General features: G+C 44.4%; 1 protein-coding gene across 1 annotated transcript; it reads left to right on the top strand.

Annotated features, from left to right (window-relative positions):
- Positions 1–389: 389 nt before the first annotated feature.
- On the top strand, positions 390–17,792 carry LOC117966873 (kelch-like ECH-associated protein 1B). Its single transcript, XM_034913701.2, has 7 exons — positions 390–504; positions 4,988–5,968; positions 7,094–7,339; positions 12,008–12,693; positions 15,094–15,299; positions 15,884–16,060; positions 17,163–17,792. The coding sequence occupies exons 2-7, from the start codon at positions 5,666–5,668 to the stop codon at positions 17,324–17,326; spliced, it is 1,782 nt and encodes a 593-aa protein (XP_034769592.2). The 5' UTR covers positions 390–504; positions 4,988–5,665; the 3' UTR covers positions 17,327–17,792.
- Positions 17,793–18,565: the final 773 nt, after the last annotated feature.

Genomic DNA, 18,565 nt, shown 5'->3' with positions numbered 1-18,565 from the left:
AAAATAATGTGATGTCTTGTAAGTCGCCCTGGATAAGGGCGTCTGCTAAGAAAGAAATTATTATATATATATATATATAGTACCTCAAATATCCTTTTCTCTTTTTTCATATATATATATATAATGTATGTATTGACAGTGGAAACGATATGTTGCCCTTAGCAACAGACTTGTGTGATGTTGACATAATCGCTGAAGCTGCGATAATGTAATAAATAGGACATCGTGTCCGAATGTCTGTGTGATGAATCGGATGGCAACGCTCCAGAACAGAGTAGCGTTCTGTGCGCTCCCCTGCTGTTTCATAATAAGAGTCCCTCCTGTTTGTGTACGAGCCGGACAGCTCCCCTCCTTTCCAAGCGGGCTCTTATCGTGGCAGCGAGGTGAGGGACAATGCTTAGTCATGGTGACTTAGACTAGCTTCCCCCCTATCCTGCTCTTATTAAAAACAGCTAGTAAAGCGCTATGGAGGAAGCAGAGACAAGGCAGCTGTGTACGATTTCTGTGAGTATCCTGACCGCGTAGAAACAAGGCGCTCGATTTCTCATTCGGTCTCCCTGTGTTGCATATGCAGTGAACGGGCAGTGCTTCAATACAGAAAGCAATTAATTAAAGTCTCTGAGGAGGGGTCCACTCGTTTGTCTGATGCACATTGCAATACATTTTGTAAGCAGCGTATGGCAGCTGCACAGCATCGTGCATTTCATTTTCCAAGCACTGCTGTTGTTGTTGACAGAAGGACCCGTGCGTTAGCTACAGAACGGGTGGATACTGCACGATAGAATTTATTACACGATAGAAACTGCACGATAGAATTTATTACACGATAGAAACTGCACGATAGAATATTACACGACAGAAACTGCACGATAGAATATTTTACGGTGTAGAAAGGCGACTAACGGTGAAAATAACATGCAAAAAAAGTCTAATAACAAACCTGTTTAATTGATTTATTATTATTATTATTATTATTATTATTATTATTATTATTATTATTATTATTTTCAAATCCAAAGTGGGTGCTGTTAAGTTCTGTCCTTATCACACTTGCTGTATTTGTTACAGATGTGCTGAGGTTTGGTTGCAGCGGTTGCTAATTTTTGTAAACGGAATTATGAAATCTAATACTTTTAAACGTAGTTGAAGACACAAAGCAGAACTTTAATCCCTAAAAAAAGACATCATTAGTGGCGCAATGTTTTTTTTTTGCATCTGATGTAAAAACGTATACATGTGTAACTTTTAATTTACCGTAGAGTGACTTCAACAAGTAATTATTGCTTACCTGTTTTACTGTGTTACTTAAAACGTTACATATGTCTTAAAATTATTAAACAGCTAAACGCTGAAGCTGGTCATGACACTAAATGTATTTTTTTTAAATGTGTTGTATTTCTATACAGTTTATACAGTTTTAAGACAGGACCAGCGTTTTCTTTTTAATATGTGTGTATCTTTGACGAAAAACAACGCCTAATAACGAGTTAAACTGAACAAAAAAGTTAGTTTTGTTTTTTTTTAAAAACAGTTGTGTCTTGTAACACTAAAACACGTATTGGATACAAAACAAAATAGCTGTATCCTGCGACTTCAGTATTTGAAGAGCGTTTTAATACGGAAATATACAACCTTTTTTTGTTTGTTTGTTTGTTTATTTTATTTTATTTTTTTCTTGCGATTTTAGTTTAAGGCGGGGTCGCGCTGCAGGACTTGGGTACACATTTCTACTCTAGGCCGAGGATTTGAGGCCTGGCCTGCATGAAGACGCGGCTGGGTTGTAAATTTTATAAATTTAGAAACAGCGTTTCAAATAATCTAATTGAAATTGTTAACATTGTTAGTATTAAATATACAACGACAGTCAATAATAAAAATGTGTTCGATTTAGTTGACTGATGTACTGTACTATGTTATGTAGGCTATATGGAGTTAAACCTAAGACGTATACATGTTTTGTTTTTTGTACACAGTTAAAATATTTACACACATGTTGGTGTTACTGTAGGAGAGAGAGGGGGAAAAAATGTCATTTTAAATCTCCTCTATTGCTGGCCGCAAGAGCGTTTTTGTTGGGCACACAGTTTGATGTTCTGTGGAGTTACAATTTCTTTTTAAAATCAATTCCCTATTCCTGTGCCCTTTTAATCAATTCCAACACTGATCCAAAAAAATTGCAGTCAGGAGTATTCTGTTTAAAATGAGCGCCTCGCAACAAAATGACCTAAAACCGACGCCACTGTTTGTCAGTCAATCAAACTGGCTTCAAATGAAAGCAGGTGGAAGCAATTGTTTATTGTGTCGCCAACATATGGTTTCCAACTCCTTCTAAGGACTTAGAACTGGGAATTGATTTTAAAAATGAACTGGAAATGGGATTGGAATTTAAAAAAAACAGTTATTGACTGACTTCGGGCAAGGTGGAATTAGGAAACTTGGATCCCCACAGATAAGGCTTCCCTTGAGGATCAGCCAAGACTGGTTTCACAGACTGACTTCATTGTGAAGAATACACTGAAGATGAGGGGGTCGACGTCTTCGCTGTTAAAATTTGCCATTGCATTTTGCTGGTTTTGGTTGGTTGGTTTGTTAGGCAACCTGAGCAGACGCGATTAGTTTGGTAAAAAAAAAACCTGTAAGTGAATATTTAAATAAGACTAACCTGCACGAGCAAGTGCAGGGCGCACAGTCCTGGTGATCAGCTGCTAATGACCCCTGACTTGCTTTAGAGAGGGTAAGATGCTATTAGCGGGGGTACAGTAATGGTTTGTGAAATATGATTCCACTTTATTATTTATTAGATTTTTTTCTTTTTCTTTTTTCCTGCAACATGTTCGTGGCATTTCCTCCCAAGTTTCTCAAATCACAGATATATTGAGGTTTCTTGTTGCTTGGTCTTTTCGCAGTTTAAAACCGTAGCTTGAAAAGTTGCATGAGAAAAAGGAGCCTTGACTTTCTGCACCCAAGACACACACACACACAGGGGTTGAGTTTAATGCCTTCTACATGGATGGAAATCAGACTCCTATTGAACAGCAGTTTCACCCATTCCAGGTTTTACAACCAGCTTGATCAGCCCCCAGTGTGTCTAGCTAACAAGCTCAGGTGTGTCTTATTATTAAACTCCTAGTGAAACCAGGAATGGATCAAACTGCTGTGCAACGGGAGTCTTATTCCCATCCCTGCGTTGATGCCGGATCTTGTGCTTAGAACATATTAAGCACCATTCTTAAAGAAACACAAATCCTTTTTTTATGTTTAACTGCATAAGAAAGTTTCCAAACGAGAGGAGGCCATTCAGCCCATCTTGCTCGTTTGGTTGTTAGTAGCTTATTGATCCCAGAATCTCATCAAGCAGCTTCTTGAAGGATCCCAGGGGGTCAGCTTCAACAACATTACTGGGGAGTTGGTTCCAGACCCTCACAATTCTCTGTGTAAAAAAAGTGCCTCCTGTTTTCTGTTCTGAATGCAGTTCAATCTGTGTGTGCATGTGTGTGTGTGTGTGTGTGTGTGATTGTTTAATACGGGTCGGGCGTCTCTCTTTATAACAGAAATAGTTTTGAGTAGCTTCACTCTGCAGCCCTCTCACCCCCACACTGCAGAAGATTCATTTATAAACGAAAGCTCGTGGCACTGCAGAGCTTTTGCCAGAGAGAGAGAGGAAAATTTTTTAAAAAGTGTTCCACAGTGCAAACTGAAAAGACGGCAGAATGAGATCATTTTCATATGACACGATTTGTAGTAAAATCTAATAATCGCTGATTTGTAATCAGTGTAACGTCTTGTGGTCTCAAGATGCACACAGACACCTCTATATATCCCCACAGCCGCACACTCCTCATACTGTATGCTGAATATGCTTCTACCAAGTTTAATGAGGTTTAACAGAGAACGCAAACCTGTAACTGTGACATGTGGACAAATATATGGGCGGACTTGCACCCCATGTATTGAATACTGTAAAAACGTAATGGTAAATGTCCATACTTTATAGCCACTTCCACTACAGTATAGAAAACAATGGAATGGGCTGCCTAGTCATGTTGCTGTGGCTGAATCACATGGATATGACACACACCTCTTAGATGAATCAGCTACTAGGAACCGGGTGAGCTTACAAGGGCCAACTGGCCTCCTCTCGTGTTGACCTGTGAGTCACTCTGAGATAAGGGGAGAAAAACAAAAGGCTTGGATACAGATATAGGCTTCTGTCATGTCAAGAAAGGTTACTTGGTTACGAAACAAATAAGGGGTTACAGATATGATTAGAAGTGTTTCACAAAACATATTTCACAATTTAAATATGATGGACATTGTAGCGTCGCGTTTAAAATGGATCCTTTTTCTCTAGAGTTGTTGCTAAATATTTAAATGCTTTTTTTAAAAAAAAAAAGACATGCATCACCATCAGTGAATTATCAAACAAAATAGAAACATCGATACATGTAAAAAAATGTTTTTAAAAAGACACGTGAAATGTCCCCTTCTTGTGCTGGACAGAGCGAGGTCTTTAGCAGAAATATTTCTGATCTTTCGTTGACATTTTAAAGAAATGGTGCAGTGTGTGTTCAATCGCTCACAGGAAGCAAACTAAACCGGCTGCCAGCTTCCTGAATGCAGGGTGACAGGCAGCGCGTCAATCAGAGAAACGTTTGCTGTGTTTATTTTTAAGTGATAAAACAAAAACGTTTATTTGCACTAGTCTTTCAGAAGTGGGGATCTACATATTACACGGCAGTGGGTACATTTCATGGAAATCCAATAGTATTTGGACCGCGCATATTTAAGCCTTTTCGGCCACGGCACATGCTTAGGTCAGCTGTTTTTATATCATGTAATAAAAAAATTAATTAAATTGCAAGTCTCGACAGAATCACAGAGTCCATTGCCAATTTTTCTTTCTTTCCCACCAAAAATGGTTAAAACAGTAAAATAAAAAAAGTACAAATTCCCAGTACCTTAACCAAGTTCTGTGTCTCCAACGCAGGTGCCAAACCAGCCCGGACAGACCTGCTGATTCCTTCACAAATTCAAGACCAGGACATGGACACTGAAGAAGAACAACCAAACAAAAATCAATAAAAACAAGACTTTTATTTTTTCATTATATATACAAAAAAACAACAATATTTATTTTCAACCTACAACCCTCCCACCCGTTTTATCGTTGCCTGTTCTGCTGTTCCACCCCCCCCCACCTGAAAGAATTTCCTATTTCCTTTTTCACAAATCTTGAAAAGTTCCATGAACGCTTCCTCCCCGCCTGCACGAAAAACAAATCCCCATTCGCAAATATATCCACCCCAACCCCTGCACGCACCCTCGCATCCCCTTACCCCCTGGTTACAGAACACCTACCCCCCTCCCCTCCCAGTCCTTACACCGGAACAGAAGACTTGAAACTTGTCTGGAAAACCCCCCCCCCCCCCCCAACCCTGAATTGACCTGCACCTGAAGCAGAAATGCATCCGCTGAGATAAGGACATCACTCAAATGCATTGAAAACATTTTTAAGAGGTGCTGATTGGTTACTTCATGCAGCTGGTTTATATTTGAGTGTCTGAACCCCCTACCCGTTTATTATTCGATTTTCTCCGCCCCTTTCTGTCTCCCTCCCCCCCTTGGCGAGCCATGCCCCCCGTGGCGGCCTGCGAGCCCCAGTGAGATGTACGCAGCCACGGAGTGCAAGGCTGAGGTGACCCCCTCGCTGCGCAATGGCCACCGCGTCTTCAGCTACACGCTGGAGAACCACACGGCACAGGCCTTCGGGATCATGAACGAGCTCCGGCTGGGGAAGCTGCTGTGCGACGTCACGCTCCGAGTCAAGTACAGCGACCTGGAGGCCGTGGATTTCGTGGCCCACAAGATCGTGCTGGCCTCCTCCTCGCCGGTCTTCAGGGCCATGTTCACCAACGGGCTGAAGGAGTGCGGCATGGAAGTGGTGTCCATCGAGGGGGTCCACCCCAAGGTCAGTGCCGCTCTCGCTTCAGGGAAACGACGGCAAAGACGTCAGCTGGACGAGGTTTTGCCAGCAGTGCTGCACGAAACGACTGTTTATTTATTTATTTTTTATTTTTTATTTTAGAACAGTTTGCGTGAACTGTATGGAGTTCGAGAAGTTGCCCTGCCAAAACATGCATGCATTATGAAATAGATACACAGATAGGAAACTTTTTCGTGGTGCAATTGTGCACGCAGCAACTGAAGGGGAAAATTGATTCCCAACTATATTATTATTATTATTATTATTATTATTTATTTCTTAGCAGACGCCCTTATCCAGGGCGACTTACAATTGTTACAAGATATCACATTATACATTATTTCACATTATACAGATATCACATTATTTTTACATACAATTACCCATTTATACAGTTGGGTTTTTACTGGAGCAATCTAGGTAAAGTACCTTGCTCAAGGGTACAACAGCAGTGTCCCCCACTGGGGATTGAACCCACGACCCTCCTGTCAAGAGTCCAGAGCCCTGACCACTACTCCACACTGCTGCCCATATAAATGGGTAATTGTATGTAAAAAAAAATGTGTAAAAAATAATGTGATATCTTGTAACAATTGTAAGTTGCCCTGGATAAGGGCATCTGCTAAATAATGATAATAATAATAATAATAATAATAATAATAATAATAATAATAATAATAATAATAATAATAATAATAATATTATGAGAAGGAAAAGACAACAAGTAAAAAAAAAAATCTGAAAAAGAGCACGAGAGATAATGAACGACTGATTACTAACGAAGCAATCAATGGGAGTTAAAACACGCTGCAGTTTCAAATTATTATTATTTATTTCTTAGCAAACAAGATATCACATTATTTTTACATACAATTACATTATTTTTTACACATTATTTTACATAAAGTTACCCATTTATACAGCTGGGTTTTTACTGGAGCAATCTAGGTAAAGTACCTTGCTCAAGGGTACAGCAGCAGTGTCCCCCACCTGGGATTGAACCCACGACCCTCCGGTCAAGAGTCCAGAGCCCTAACCACGACTCCACACTGCTGCCCTCGGTCCTAGGTGTCGGGCCGGGGGGAGTGACGGATGTTCCTCTCTCCGCAGGTCATGGAGCGTCTGATCGAGTTCTCCTACACGGCCAGCATCTCCGTGGGAGAGAAGTGCGTCATCCACGTGATGACCGGAGCGGTCATGTACCAGATCGACAGCGTGGTCAAGGCCTGCTGCGACTTCCTGGTGCAGCAGCTGGACCCCAGCAACGCCATCGGCATCGCCAGCTTTGCCGAGCAGATCAGCTGCACCGAGCTGCACCAGAAAGCACGAGAGTACATCTACATGAACTTCAGCGAGGTGGGTGCCTCTTCACACGCTGCCGCCCACTGAAGCAACGCTTGCGTTCAGCGGGTCAGTGTTCGAGGGCGGGGCTTGTCAAACTCCAGTCCTGGGGGGGCCGCGGGGTCTCCTGGTTTTCATTCCAACTTTTAAGCTCTCAATTAACTCCGTTGATCTAATTGTTTCTGACACCCGACACGCAGCGGATTAAAATCACAAAAACAAGGGAGCAGGTTTCAGGGTCAATTCATTTTTAAAATGAATTTCCCAATTCCCTTTTAATCAATTCCAACACCTCCCTGATCAAAACTGCAGTCGGGAGCACTCTGTTGAAAACGAGCCCCTCGCAACAGCGGCAAACAACAAATAATTTCAGCTGAAGTCCCTGTTTTGTTAGTCAGTTAATTTTACAGCTAACGAAGTTAGCTTTAGACATTCAGAAGTAAATGCTTCACGAAGCGCTGAAAATGCGGCGTTGGGGTCTGAAAACCGAGCCATCAAAATATGGCTTGTTGACCCAGGAATTACGAGCATTGCACGCAATAGAGGTTACAGCGTGGTCTCTCCGTCAACAGCTGTCATTTTTGCATTGTCACTGCATTGCACAAGAGCCAAAAAGAGAAAGAGGTGTCGGTTCACTCCGCGCAACGGGGATCGCTTTTGGGGAAGTAAACGTCCCTATTCATGAATTCTAATATTTCTTGTTTTAGCGTCACAGGCTGAAAATGTGCAGCCACAGAGCACAATGCAAGGTAAACAGAGAAGCTGTGGTCCAGATCAGTGGGATTGTGCAATCCTTATGCAAATATACCACGTGACTTTAGATAGGTCATTCTGTTCATACCAGTGTGTATTATGAGTGGGCTGTCATTATCTTGTGCTGTAATTACAAAACACCTTTGTAAGCCCCAGTATAACTGGTCTCCATGTAAAGGATTGAGTGGCAAGCGTGATTAGTTTCATTTTTTGCTGGTAGAGCACAGAAATGGAAAGGGAGGCTCTTATACTCTCTGAACAGCCTCCCTCTGTGCTGGTGGAGCAGAGAAAGAAAAAGGGAGGCTCTTCTATTCTCTGAACAGCCTCCCTCAGTGTTGGTTGAGCAGAGAAAGGGAGGCTCTTCTATTCTCTGAACAGCCTCCCTCTGTGCTGGTGGAGCAGAGAAAGGGAGGCTCTTCTACTCTCTTAACAGCCTCCCTCTGCTCTGTGCTGGCGGAGCAGAGAAAGAGAAAGGGAGGCTCTTATACTCTCTGAACAGCCTCCCTCTGCTCTGTGCTGGTGGAGCAGAGAAAGAGAAAGGGAGGCTCTTCTACTCTCTGAACAGCCTCCCTCTGTGCTGGTGGAGCAGAGAAAGAGAAAGAGAGGCTCTTATACTCATAGTTTTGGCAAAAATGTTTCTGTGACAAAACAACAAGGCTCCACTGCCCAAGCCTTGTAATGTTAAAATGTGTCAGTCCTAAAAGAAGTGTGTGAGGTTCTCTGGCAAACCTAGTGACTGGAGAAGTGTTTCTCAGAGTCCTCGGTTCTTTGTTAGCGATCAGGCAGGGGGCGGGGTCTTTCTCGCGGAACGGCAGTGTTGTAAATAAAGTCATTCTTGGTCACACTGCAGTTTGCAGGGTTATTGGAATCTGCTGCGTCATTGCCAGTGCTGCAGCCTGCAGGCTTGAGTCTCCTGTGTAAAGCACACACATGTGAAAATGTGTTGGGTGTCAAAAGCTGATGACGCACGCACACACACACAAAGGCATCCGCGCCCGCACGCACAAAACGAACGCACACACACAAAGGCATCCACATGCACACGAACGAACGCACGCACACACACACACTCACAGAGACACACTCGCCAACGAATGAACGAACGCACCCACATACACACACACAAATGAACGCACGCACAGACACACACATACAGAGAGACACACACACACACACACACACACACGAATGAACATATGCACAGACACACACATACAGAGAAACACACACACACACACACACACACGAATGAACATATGCACAGACACACACACACACACGAATGAACATATGCACAGACACACACATACAGAGAAACACACACTCAGACACACATACAGAGAGCGAGAGAGAGACACACACACACACACACACAAGACCTCAAGTATTTTAAACAGGTTTCTCCAGAACACCCCCACCCTCTCAGTGAAGTGATTCTCAAGCCTAAAGCTATTACGCTTTCAACATTTTAAAAAAGAGACTTGATGGAAGTCAGTTAACCCAAGACACGACTTCAGATTCAGCACAGAGAGCAGAACAGGAGGGTGTAAATGGAAGCGAAGTAGAGTTTAGAACAGAAGGGAGGAAGCAGTTACAAAACCCTCTCTTTCTCTGCTCCACCAGCACAGAGCAGAGGGGGGCTGTTCAGAGAGTAGAAGAGCCTCCCTTTCTCTTTCTCTGCTCCACCAGCACAGAGCAGAGGGGGGCTGTTCAGAGAGTAGAAGAGCCTCTCTTTCTCTTCTCTACCAGCACAGAGCAGAGGGAGGCTGTTCAGAGAGTAGAAGAGCCTCCCTTTCTCTTTCTGTGCTCCACCAGCACAGAGCAGAGGGAGGCTGTTCAGAGAGTATAAGAGCCTCCCTTTCGCTTTCTGTGCTCCACCAGCACACAGCAGAGGGAGGCTGTTCAGAGAGTATAAGAGCCTCTCTTTCTCTGCTCCATCAGCACAGAGCAGAGGGAGGCTGTTCAGAGAGTGTAAGAGGCTCCTTTTCTCTGCTCCACCAGCACAGAGCAGAGGGAGGCTGTTCAGAGAGTATAAGAGCCTCCCTTTCTCTTTCTCTTTCTCTGCTCCACCAGCACAGAGCAGAGGGAGGCTGTTCAGAGAGTGTAAGAGCCTCTCTTTCTCTTTCTCTTTCTCTTTCTCTGCTCCACCAGTACAGAACAGAGGGAGGCTGTTCAGAAAAAAAAAAGTCATCCTCCCAACACTATACAACAAGAGCAAACCTCGTGGAGAGTACAGAGTACAGACAGGTGAGGTGGTAAAAACTCAGACAAGAGGGAGGTTGCACCAGTGTTTCTGCACAGTCATTTCAGACACAAGGTCACCTACGTAGGAGCTGAACAAACAGCAGCGGCTGTATAGGGGAGATCATGCATACCTGGTGAGGTTATGTAACTGTTTGTGTGTGTGTGTGTGTGTCAGAATTGCACTGCCCTGCTGTAAATGAGGGGGGGTTAATATTGCAGCAAATGGTGTTATTTGTAATACGGTATGTTTTGATGCACTATTTTTAAAGGCACAGCATAAGTGGCAGTTGACTTTGCATGTCCGTCTGCACCAGTGTGTAAAACTCGTCTCGTTCCCAGTATCAAACTGGGGCCGGTTCCTTCTGCAGCCCGCTCTGTAACCGGACACGTTACACACAAGTCTGAGCCCTTCTGTGCTCAGCATGTCTTTGTGAAGCTGCTGGAAGTCACCGACCTCCAGGACTTCCCTGACAGTAGAATATATTCACAGGCTTCCTGTTCACACAACTGTTTCCTGCATTCAGAGATTTTAAAACCCGCCTCTCTCTCTCTCTCTCTCCAGCGTCCTTCCAATTGGACGCTCCAGTGGGAAGCTTTCACCGTCAGTGTGGAGAGACGGCCCTCTGCCAGCCCGCAGTCCTGACTGACTGGCTGAGAGTCCCGATTTGAAATGGATTTGATCTCTGATGGAAACGAGCGAGCCTGGTTTCAAACCACTTTTCAAGTCGGTCCCAGTGGTTGGGAAAACACTCTTGTCACCCAAACCTAATGTAACGTTATAGTAATCGTGCATTTCAAAAAACCTTATTCTAAACACCAGCGGCTCTAAATAACCATCCCCTTGAACGGTAATCTGGGGGGGGGGGGGTGACTTATTGACCCCCCTCCCCCCTCCCCTTTTATTGACATGCTGACAAAGCCAGTATTTTGCAGTTGCACTAAATTAAATTCTGCCTGTTTGTTCAAAATTCTCCTTGTTATTTTGAACCTGTGGCTTTGCACGGCCTTCAGACCATGTGTGGATCTTTTGTGGGTTTCAAACAGGCGCCAGAAACCTCTATTTCAGCTTGAAAATGATAAAGACGTTGCCGTCCGCAAAGCCAAGAGAGTACCCAGCCCTGTGGTTGACTTTTCCATTCGGTATAAAGAAGGGAACTGGTACTTACAAAAACCAGGCGACAGCCAGTCTGCAGAACACAACCACAGGACAGCAAACAGGACCCCTGAAAGATGTCTTCATTTGTGCCTGAATTAAAATGAGACAGTCGATTACAATCCCATGAACCAAAGCAAACAATTTTTTTTTTTTTTTTGCTTAAATAACAATGGTTTGAGCATTTTTCTCTCACCTTGTAACATGAAATACGACTTCATTCCGGTAGACTTTTTTGCGATTTATCATTTTGTAGTTTCTTATGATTCCATGATGTTAAACAAAAGATTTAAATGATGTTTCTATAGGAATTATTGTTATTTTTCAAATTATATCTGGATCCTAAAATTCAAAGGATAAAAGCATCTGCTAATTAATTTAATTAATCAACCAATCAATCAACCAATCAATCAATCAATCAATCAATCAAATGATTGATTAATTGATTAATTGATTAATTAATTAATTAATTAATGAGTGAATGAATAATAACGATCCCGCTAATAAAAGCTGTTTTCTGTTTTGTTCGGCAGATCGCGAAGCAGGAGGAGTTTTTCAACCTGTCTCACTGCCAGCTGGTGACTCTGATCAGCCGTGACGAGCTGAACGTTCGTTGCGAGTCTGAGGTCTTCCACGCCTGCATCGCCTGGGTGAGGTACGACTGCGAGAACCGCCGGCCCTACGTGCAGGCGCTGCTGCAAGCCGTCCGCTGCCACTCCCTCACCCCGCACTTCCTCCAGACCCAGCTCCAGCGCTGCGAGATCCTCAGGTCCGACACCCAGAGCAAGGACTACCTCTCCCAGATCTTCCAGGACCTCACCCTCCACAAGCCCACCAAGGTCCTGTCCTGCCGCACCCCGAAAGTGCCCCAGCTCATCTACACCGCCGGGGGGTACTTCCGCCAGTCCCTCAGCTTCCTGGAGGCCTACAACCCCTGCGACGGAGCGTGGATCAGGCTGGCTGACCTGGAGGTGCCCCGCAGCGGGCTAGCCGGCTGCGTGGTCGGCGGTCTCTTCTACGCGGTGGGAGGCCGCAACAACGCCCCCGACGGGAACATGGACTCCAACGCCCTGGACTGTTACAACCCCATGAACAACCAGTGGTCTCCCTGCGCCTCCATGAGCGTGCCCCGCAACAGGATCGGAGTCGGGGTCATCGACGGAATGATCTACGCGGCCGGAGGCTCCCACGGGTGCATCCATCACAACAGCGTGGAGAGGTGGGTTCCTTCACTCCCCCCAGCTCGGTCTCTGTTGTTCCCCGTGCAGCTAACGGACAGCTCCGGCCTCACCTAGAATTTTAGGATTGAGACGTAATCAAATGCGAACCATCATTTATTTAACGTCGCGTAGTCGAAGATAGAAATGACATTGCAAAAGTCTTCCGGCAGCCATAACCGCAGTACAGTCGTTCGTGTTCGAGATTTCGAAAATGTTGCGTTTTTCAACTTTAAGTCAAGTGTATGGAAAACTACAAAGCGGTCCACAATTCAATAGGTTAATAGGTTCTTCAGCAGGTTTCATTCGACTTTAGGAAGCAAGATTCGTTCATTCCATACAGAGGGTGCTGCAGAACGTTTTGGCCGCAGTTGTAGGAGGTGGCGAGCTGGTTAGATGAAGGCTGTGTCCCTGGGTTTCAGGAAAGCTGTGCATTGGCATTTGTAATAACAAGTTGCTGTCCTGAGATCTATACTGTGGAGTGCGTGTATAAAATATACAGTACCCCCCCACCCCACGCCCCCCGCCCCCGCGGCGCTGAATTAAACACCAAAACAATATCGAAAACACTAAACTAGTGCCCTGGTACAGTAAAATACAGCACTTAAATGCAACTGTGGCCCAGCCACGAATCCACCAAATCCGTGAACCGCTGCTCAAGCACATTGTAGTTCAGTAGCTGTGAAAAAAATTAAAAACACAACAAAACACCTGCTTTATTCTGCAGTGTATGTTTTTTTTTTTTTTTTGCTGCTTCCCTGAGCTTCAGTGAAGCCGGCAGACATCACTCATAACCACCTGCCGCTGCATGTAGCGCAGTGCTCCCCTTTCGTCAGGCGGACCTTTGTACGGCAGTACCAGCTCTCGGGCGACGTGATTCGTGGCTCCCGTCTGCCCCTGATTTCTGAAAGAGGAGGCGTGGGGTATACCTGTTAGTTCATACACTGATCTGTGTCGAGTCATTTGCAGACAATTGTTAAACTGTAGGGAAATACCGTGTCTGTGAATGGGCTTGTATTTCATGAAGCTTTCTTTCATTGCTGGTATTGTTTTTTTTATTATCATTATTATTATTATTACAGTTACTTGGCAGCAGTGAGCCAGTCTGACAACGTGTTCGCTTCCTTATTGAAGAGGAAGTCCCGAGCAAAAACAAATATTTAGTAACTAAAGAAGGATGTGTAGTCATGGCAACGCTGATCATGCGACTCACAAAGATAAAACACCTTTTCAGTCTATAGTCCGCTTTTAATTAGGTCAGGACACTTTATAGGAATAGCGACGGAGGTTTCTAAACACATTTTCCAAAACTATGCAAAAAAATCACGCCTGCGATTGCTGGCAGGGACGGATTTAACCCCATCCCTGCCAACCTCACATTCCCACACACACACTGTTTACAGCAGCCAGGCTGCTGCCCTGCCAGTGTGACCACCTTCTGAAATTATTATTATTATTATTATTATTATTATTATTATTATTATTATTTATTTCTTAGCAGACGTCCTTATCCAGGGCGGCTTACAGTCAGTAAACAAAAAATACATTTTAAGAATCACAGTACAAGTATTAATACAATTAAGAGCATGATAAAATACATTGACTTCAATTATATAGTAAGATGCCACAAACACAGACTGCGTTTGGGAATGCTGTGAATAATGCTGTGGGCTGAATAACTCACTTACCCCAACAAGCTCAAGAAAAAGACTACATGCATGTTGTTTGCTCGTAAAAGTGATTCATAACTCAAGATCGTCTGAGCGTTGTGAGAACTGTAGGGTGTGTGGAGGATGATATGCAAAAGGAAACATTTCTGACTTACGAATCATTCTGTACATACAGCTCTGGCCAAAAGTTTTGCATCACCCTATAGAATGAACTAATTTTGCTTCACGAAGTCGAACGAAACCTGCTGAATAATGTCACGTTGACATATCGAATTACACACCGCTTTGGAGTTTTTCCATATACTTAAAGAGAAATTGACGTTTCAAAATCTAACATGAAATACTGTACTACTAGGATATCTTCCCAATAGACTTTTGTGATATCATTTAGTAGTTTATTTGATCACATGATGTTAGATTAAAAAAATCATGTTCATATAGTTTTTCAATTTAAAATCTCAATTCTAAAACTCTAGGCGTGGCAAAACATTTGTGCACAGCTGTAAACTGTACCTATTGTCCCCCCACACATATTAAACGGTTCCCTCTAACTCTGAATATTATTTGCCGTCATTCTCGGTGCTTCATCGTAATTAACGTCAAGTACTTTCGTTCTACTGGAGCTGCTCAGCGATACACAAAAGCGGACGGTGTGCGGTAGCTGTGTGTTGTTAACTTCAAAAAGGAAGCGACCCCTAACCCTGCTCTCTGCCTCCTCGCTGGCCTCCTCAGGTACGACCCCGAGAAGGACGAGTGGCAGCTGGTGGCTCCCATGCTGACTCGACGGATCGGAGTGGGCGTGGCCGTGATCAACAGGCTGCTGTACGCGGTGGGGGGCTTCGACGGCACCAGCCGGCTCAACTCCGCGGAGTGCTACTACCCAGAGAGGGACGAGTGGAGAGCCATCGCCTCCATGAACACCGTGCGCAGCGGGGCTGGTGAGTGCGCCGTCGGGATGAGAGGGCTGGGGAATGCATGAAATCCTTCGTTTGTTGACGGGAGTGTTTTTACGTTGTCCAGGCTGGGCAGAGCCTTCACTGGACTTTTCAAGTTAAACAAAGGATCTTCTTCCCTGGTTTTACCCGTGGCCATGTAACTCTTACAGTGTGTTGTATAGCAAGCTGTATTGACTGAAAACATTATTAATGGGCACTATCGCATTGCGCGCGATACCCATAGCAAAGCGGTATTTGTTGCATCAACAGATGTTCTTAGAGATTGGAGAGAGCTTCTGATTAACCTTGCCTCGGGGTGAGTGGCACTGGTACATCTCCTTTCTTTAAATGCATTTTCCGTGTTTCACTTTTCTTTCCTTGCCCACGTGACCGGCTGTAGATAGAGCCACACACACAGACACCTCTTGGAGAGGAATCCTTCACACTTTACCGCTTAGAGGAGAGAGTCCACACCCCCCTGCGATGTGTTCACCCTCTAGTCTCTGTAAGACGCTTTGGATAAAAGCATCTGCTAAATGACTGATTGATTCATTAATTAACTAACCTCCGGCTTGCTGCTTTCTCAGGCGTTTCCGCGCTGGGGAACACGATCTTTGCGATGGGCGGGTACGACGGCACCAACCAGCTGAACAGCGTGGAGCGCTACGACATCGAGAGCGACAGCTGGAGCTTCGTGGCGCCGATGAAGCACCGGAGAAGCGCCCTGGGAGTCACGGCACACCACGGACAGATCTACGCCCTGGGTAAGCTCAGACAGAGACCAGACCAGGGGCACGGCGCTTTGGGGCTCAGGACCGGCCAGATCGGGAGATTATCGGCACTGAATCCTATTAAAATATCGGTGATGTTTCTGGCAGTCATCTAAATCTGAAAGGGACAATTCGTTCTCTGTTTCGTCCCCTCTCCCCCTCTTGTTGTAAAGGTGTGGTCTTATTCTAAAAAGCCAACAAGCAAAATAAGATAGAAAAAGAACTACTAACTAGGGAGTGTTACAATTAACAGGAGTTTAAAAGGAGAAAAACTTTTTTTTTTTTTAAGAAGCAGAAAAAGCAACTTAATGCAGTATATTTTGTTTTGCAGTACAGCAGTTAACTTACTGGTGCAGAGTGGAACTTGTAAATGATAGGGTTTGCCCTGCACAGCATTTACCATTCATCACTACATTTGAAAAGCAATAACGTGCAATAAATGCATATAAATGAGTTAGATGCTCTCGTTTTACAGCAGTGATAAACCGAGGGTGTGTTTATGCATTTACAATGCATTAGTAAGACCTCCTCTAGAATATTGTGGTCACCTCGTTACAAAAAGGGTATTGCTGCTCTAGAAAGAGTGCAAAGAAGAGCGACCAGAATTATCCCGGGTTTAAAAGGCATGTCGTATGCAGACAGGCTAAAAGAATTGAATCTGTTCAGTCTTGAACAAAGAAGACTACGAGGTGATCTGATTCAAGTATTCAGAATCCTAAAAGGTATTGACAATGTCGACCCAGGGGACTTTTTCGACCTGGGGACCAGGGGTCACAAATGGAGATTAGATAAAGGGGCATTCAGAACAGAAAATAGGAGGCACTTTTTTTTACACAGAGAATTGTGAGGGTCTGGAACCAACTCCCCAGTATTGTTGTTGAAGCTGACACCCTGGGATCCTTCAAGAAGCTGCTTGATGAGATTCTGGGATCAATAAGCTACTAACAACCAAACGAGCAAGACGGGCCGAATTGCCTCCTCTCGTTTGTAAACTTTCTTATGTTCTTATGTACAAAGCAGTATTTTCCTCTAGCCCTGTGCACCCTGTAGATCACAAGCAGCTTGTCAGTGCGGTCTCTGTGTTTTCTTTTCGCAGGGGGTTACGACGGCAACATCTTTCTGGACAGCGTGGAGTGTTACGACCCCGCGACAGACTGCTGGACCGAAGTGACCAAAATGACCTCTGGCCGGAGCGGAGTGGGGGTGGCGGTCACTATGGAGCCCTGCCGGAAACACATGAGCGAGTGCTCCAAGTGCTAGCGCCAGGAACGCGACCGCGGGAGAGTAGAGGGTAAATGCAGGATAAACGCGCCTGCATGCTGCAGCTGTAAGTGCCAAGTGACCGTAGGACCAGAACATAAAACGGCTGTAAGGGCCTTACCCTTCCCCTACCCTCCCTGCCCGCCTGCCCCTTTACAGCGGGCGTTTTGTGTTCCCCAAGCCGGATCAACCAACCACACGGGACCATTCCCCCTAAATCAAAAAAGGGGTACGCCCGTCTCCATCAATCTTCAAACAGGTTTTGGTTTTTAGGCACAGGAAGCCCTGAAGAAACACTCACTAAAAAGTGATTTCTTGAAAGTGGTGACACCTAAACAAACGAAAAGAGCGATCCTCGTCCGCCTCCCAAAAGCCAAAGGATTCGAGCTGCCAACTTCACACGTCGACTTGACTGTTTCGTGCTTTTTTTTTTTCGTAACTTTTTTTAAAAGCAGGACCGTTTTAGTCGCCGAAACAACAGTAGAGACGATCGAAAGAGCCTCTGCCGCCAGGAATAACCGAATAACCACACCCACCACGCAGACCAGCACAACGCAGGTCCAGACCAGACTGAAACACAAACCTATTTATTTTTACTGATTTCTGTTCAACACGCAAACTGAAACCCAGATTTTAGCCATTTTTTGGGGTTATGTAGTCATTATTATTAGTAGTACTGAGAGAAATGATCTTCTGCATAGTGTACACTGTGTGTTAATTTCAGACAACGCATATTTGTATCTTTGATCCAGTCTTTACATTAAGAAACACCAGCGTGGCCATTTCTGCCACTGCATTTTAACAAAGCAGTGTGTGTTTGTGTGTAATGTTTGAAAATCTGTCCCAGCACTAATACGATTAGGATCAGGTTGCAAACCTACGTTTCACAGCACTAAATTAACGAGTCTGCATTGAAAATGTGCTGGAAGTTGCCTGCGTTTGTGGTTTTTTTTTTTAAAACGACTGGACCAACACAGCTCACGTCAAGCGCTGTCCCACCACTGAAAGCAGGACCCAGTGCGAGAAAAACCAACAGACTGGATCAGTTTATTTTGGGCAGGAATTGGGTAAGATTTTTACGGCCATTTGAGCTAAAACACGTTTTTCTTAAGAAAAAAAGAGACTGTCGAATGTTTTATATCCTCCGAGACTTTTTAAAAAGCCTCTTTTGTTGTTGTTATTATATTTTTGCTGTAAATCACAGGCAAGTCTGCTGCTAGTAATGTTGCAATGAACAGG

Source organism: Acipenser ruthenus, chromosome 36, assembly GCF_902713425.1.
Source record: "Acipenser ruthenus chromosome 36, fAciRut3.2 maternal haplotype, whole genome shotgun sequence".
In the NCBI taxonomy this organism is placed as follows: Eukaryota; Metazoa; Chordata; class Actinopteri; order Acipenseriformes; family Acipenseridae; genus Acipenser; species Acipenser ruthenus.
The sequence above is the reverse complement of the archived record's forward strand: the minus strand, read 5'-3'. Positions and strand labels throughout refer to the sequence as shown.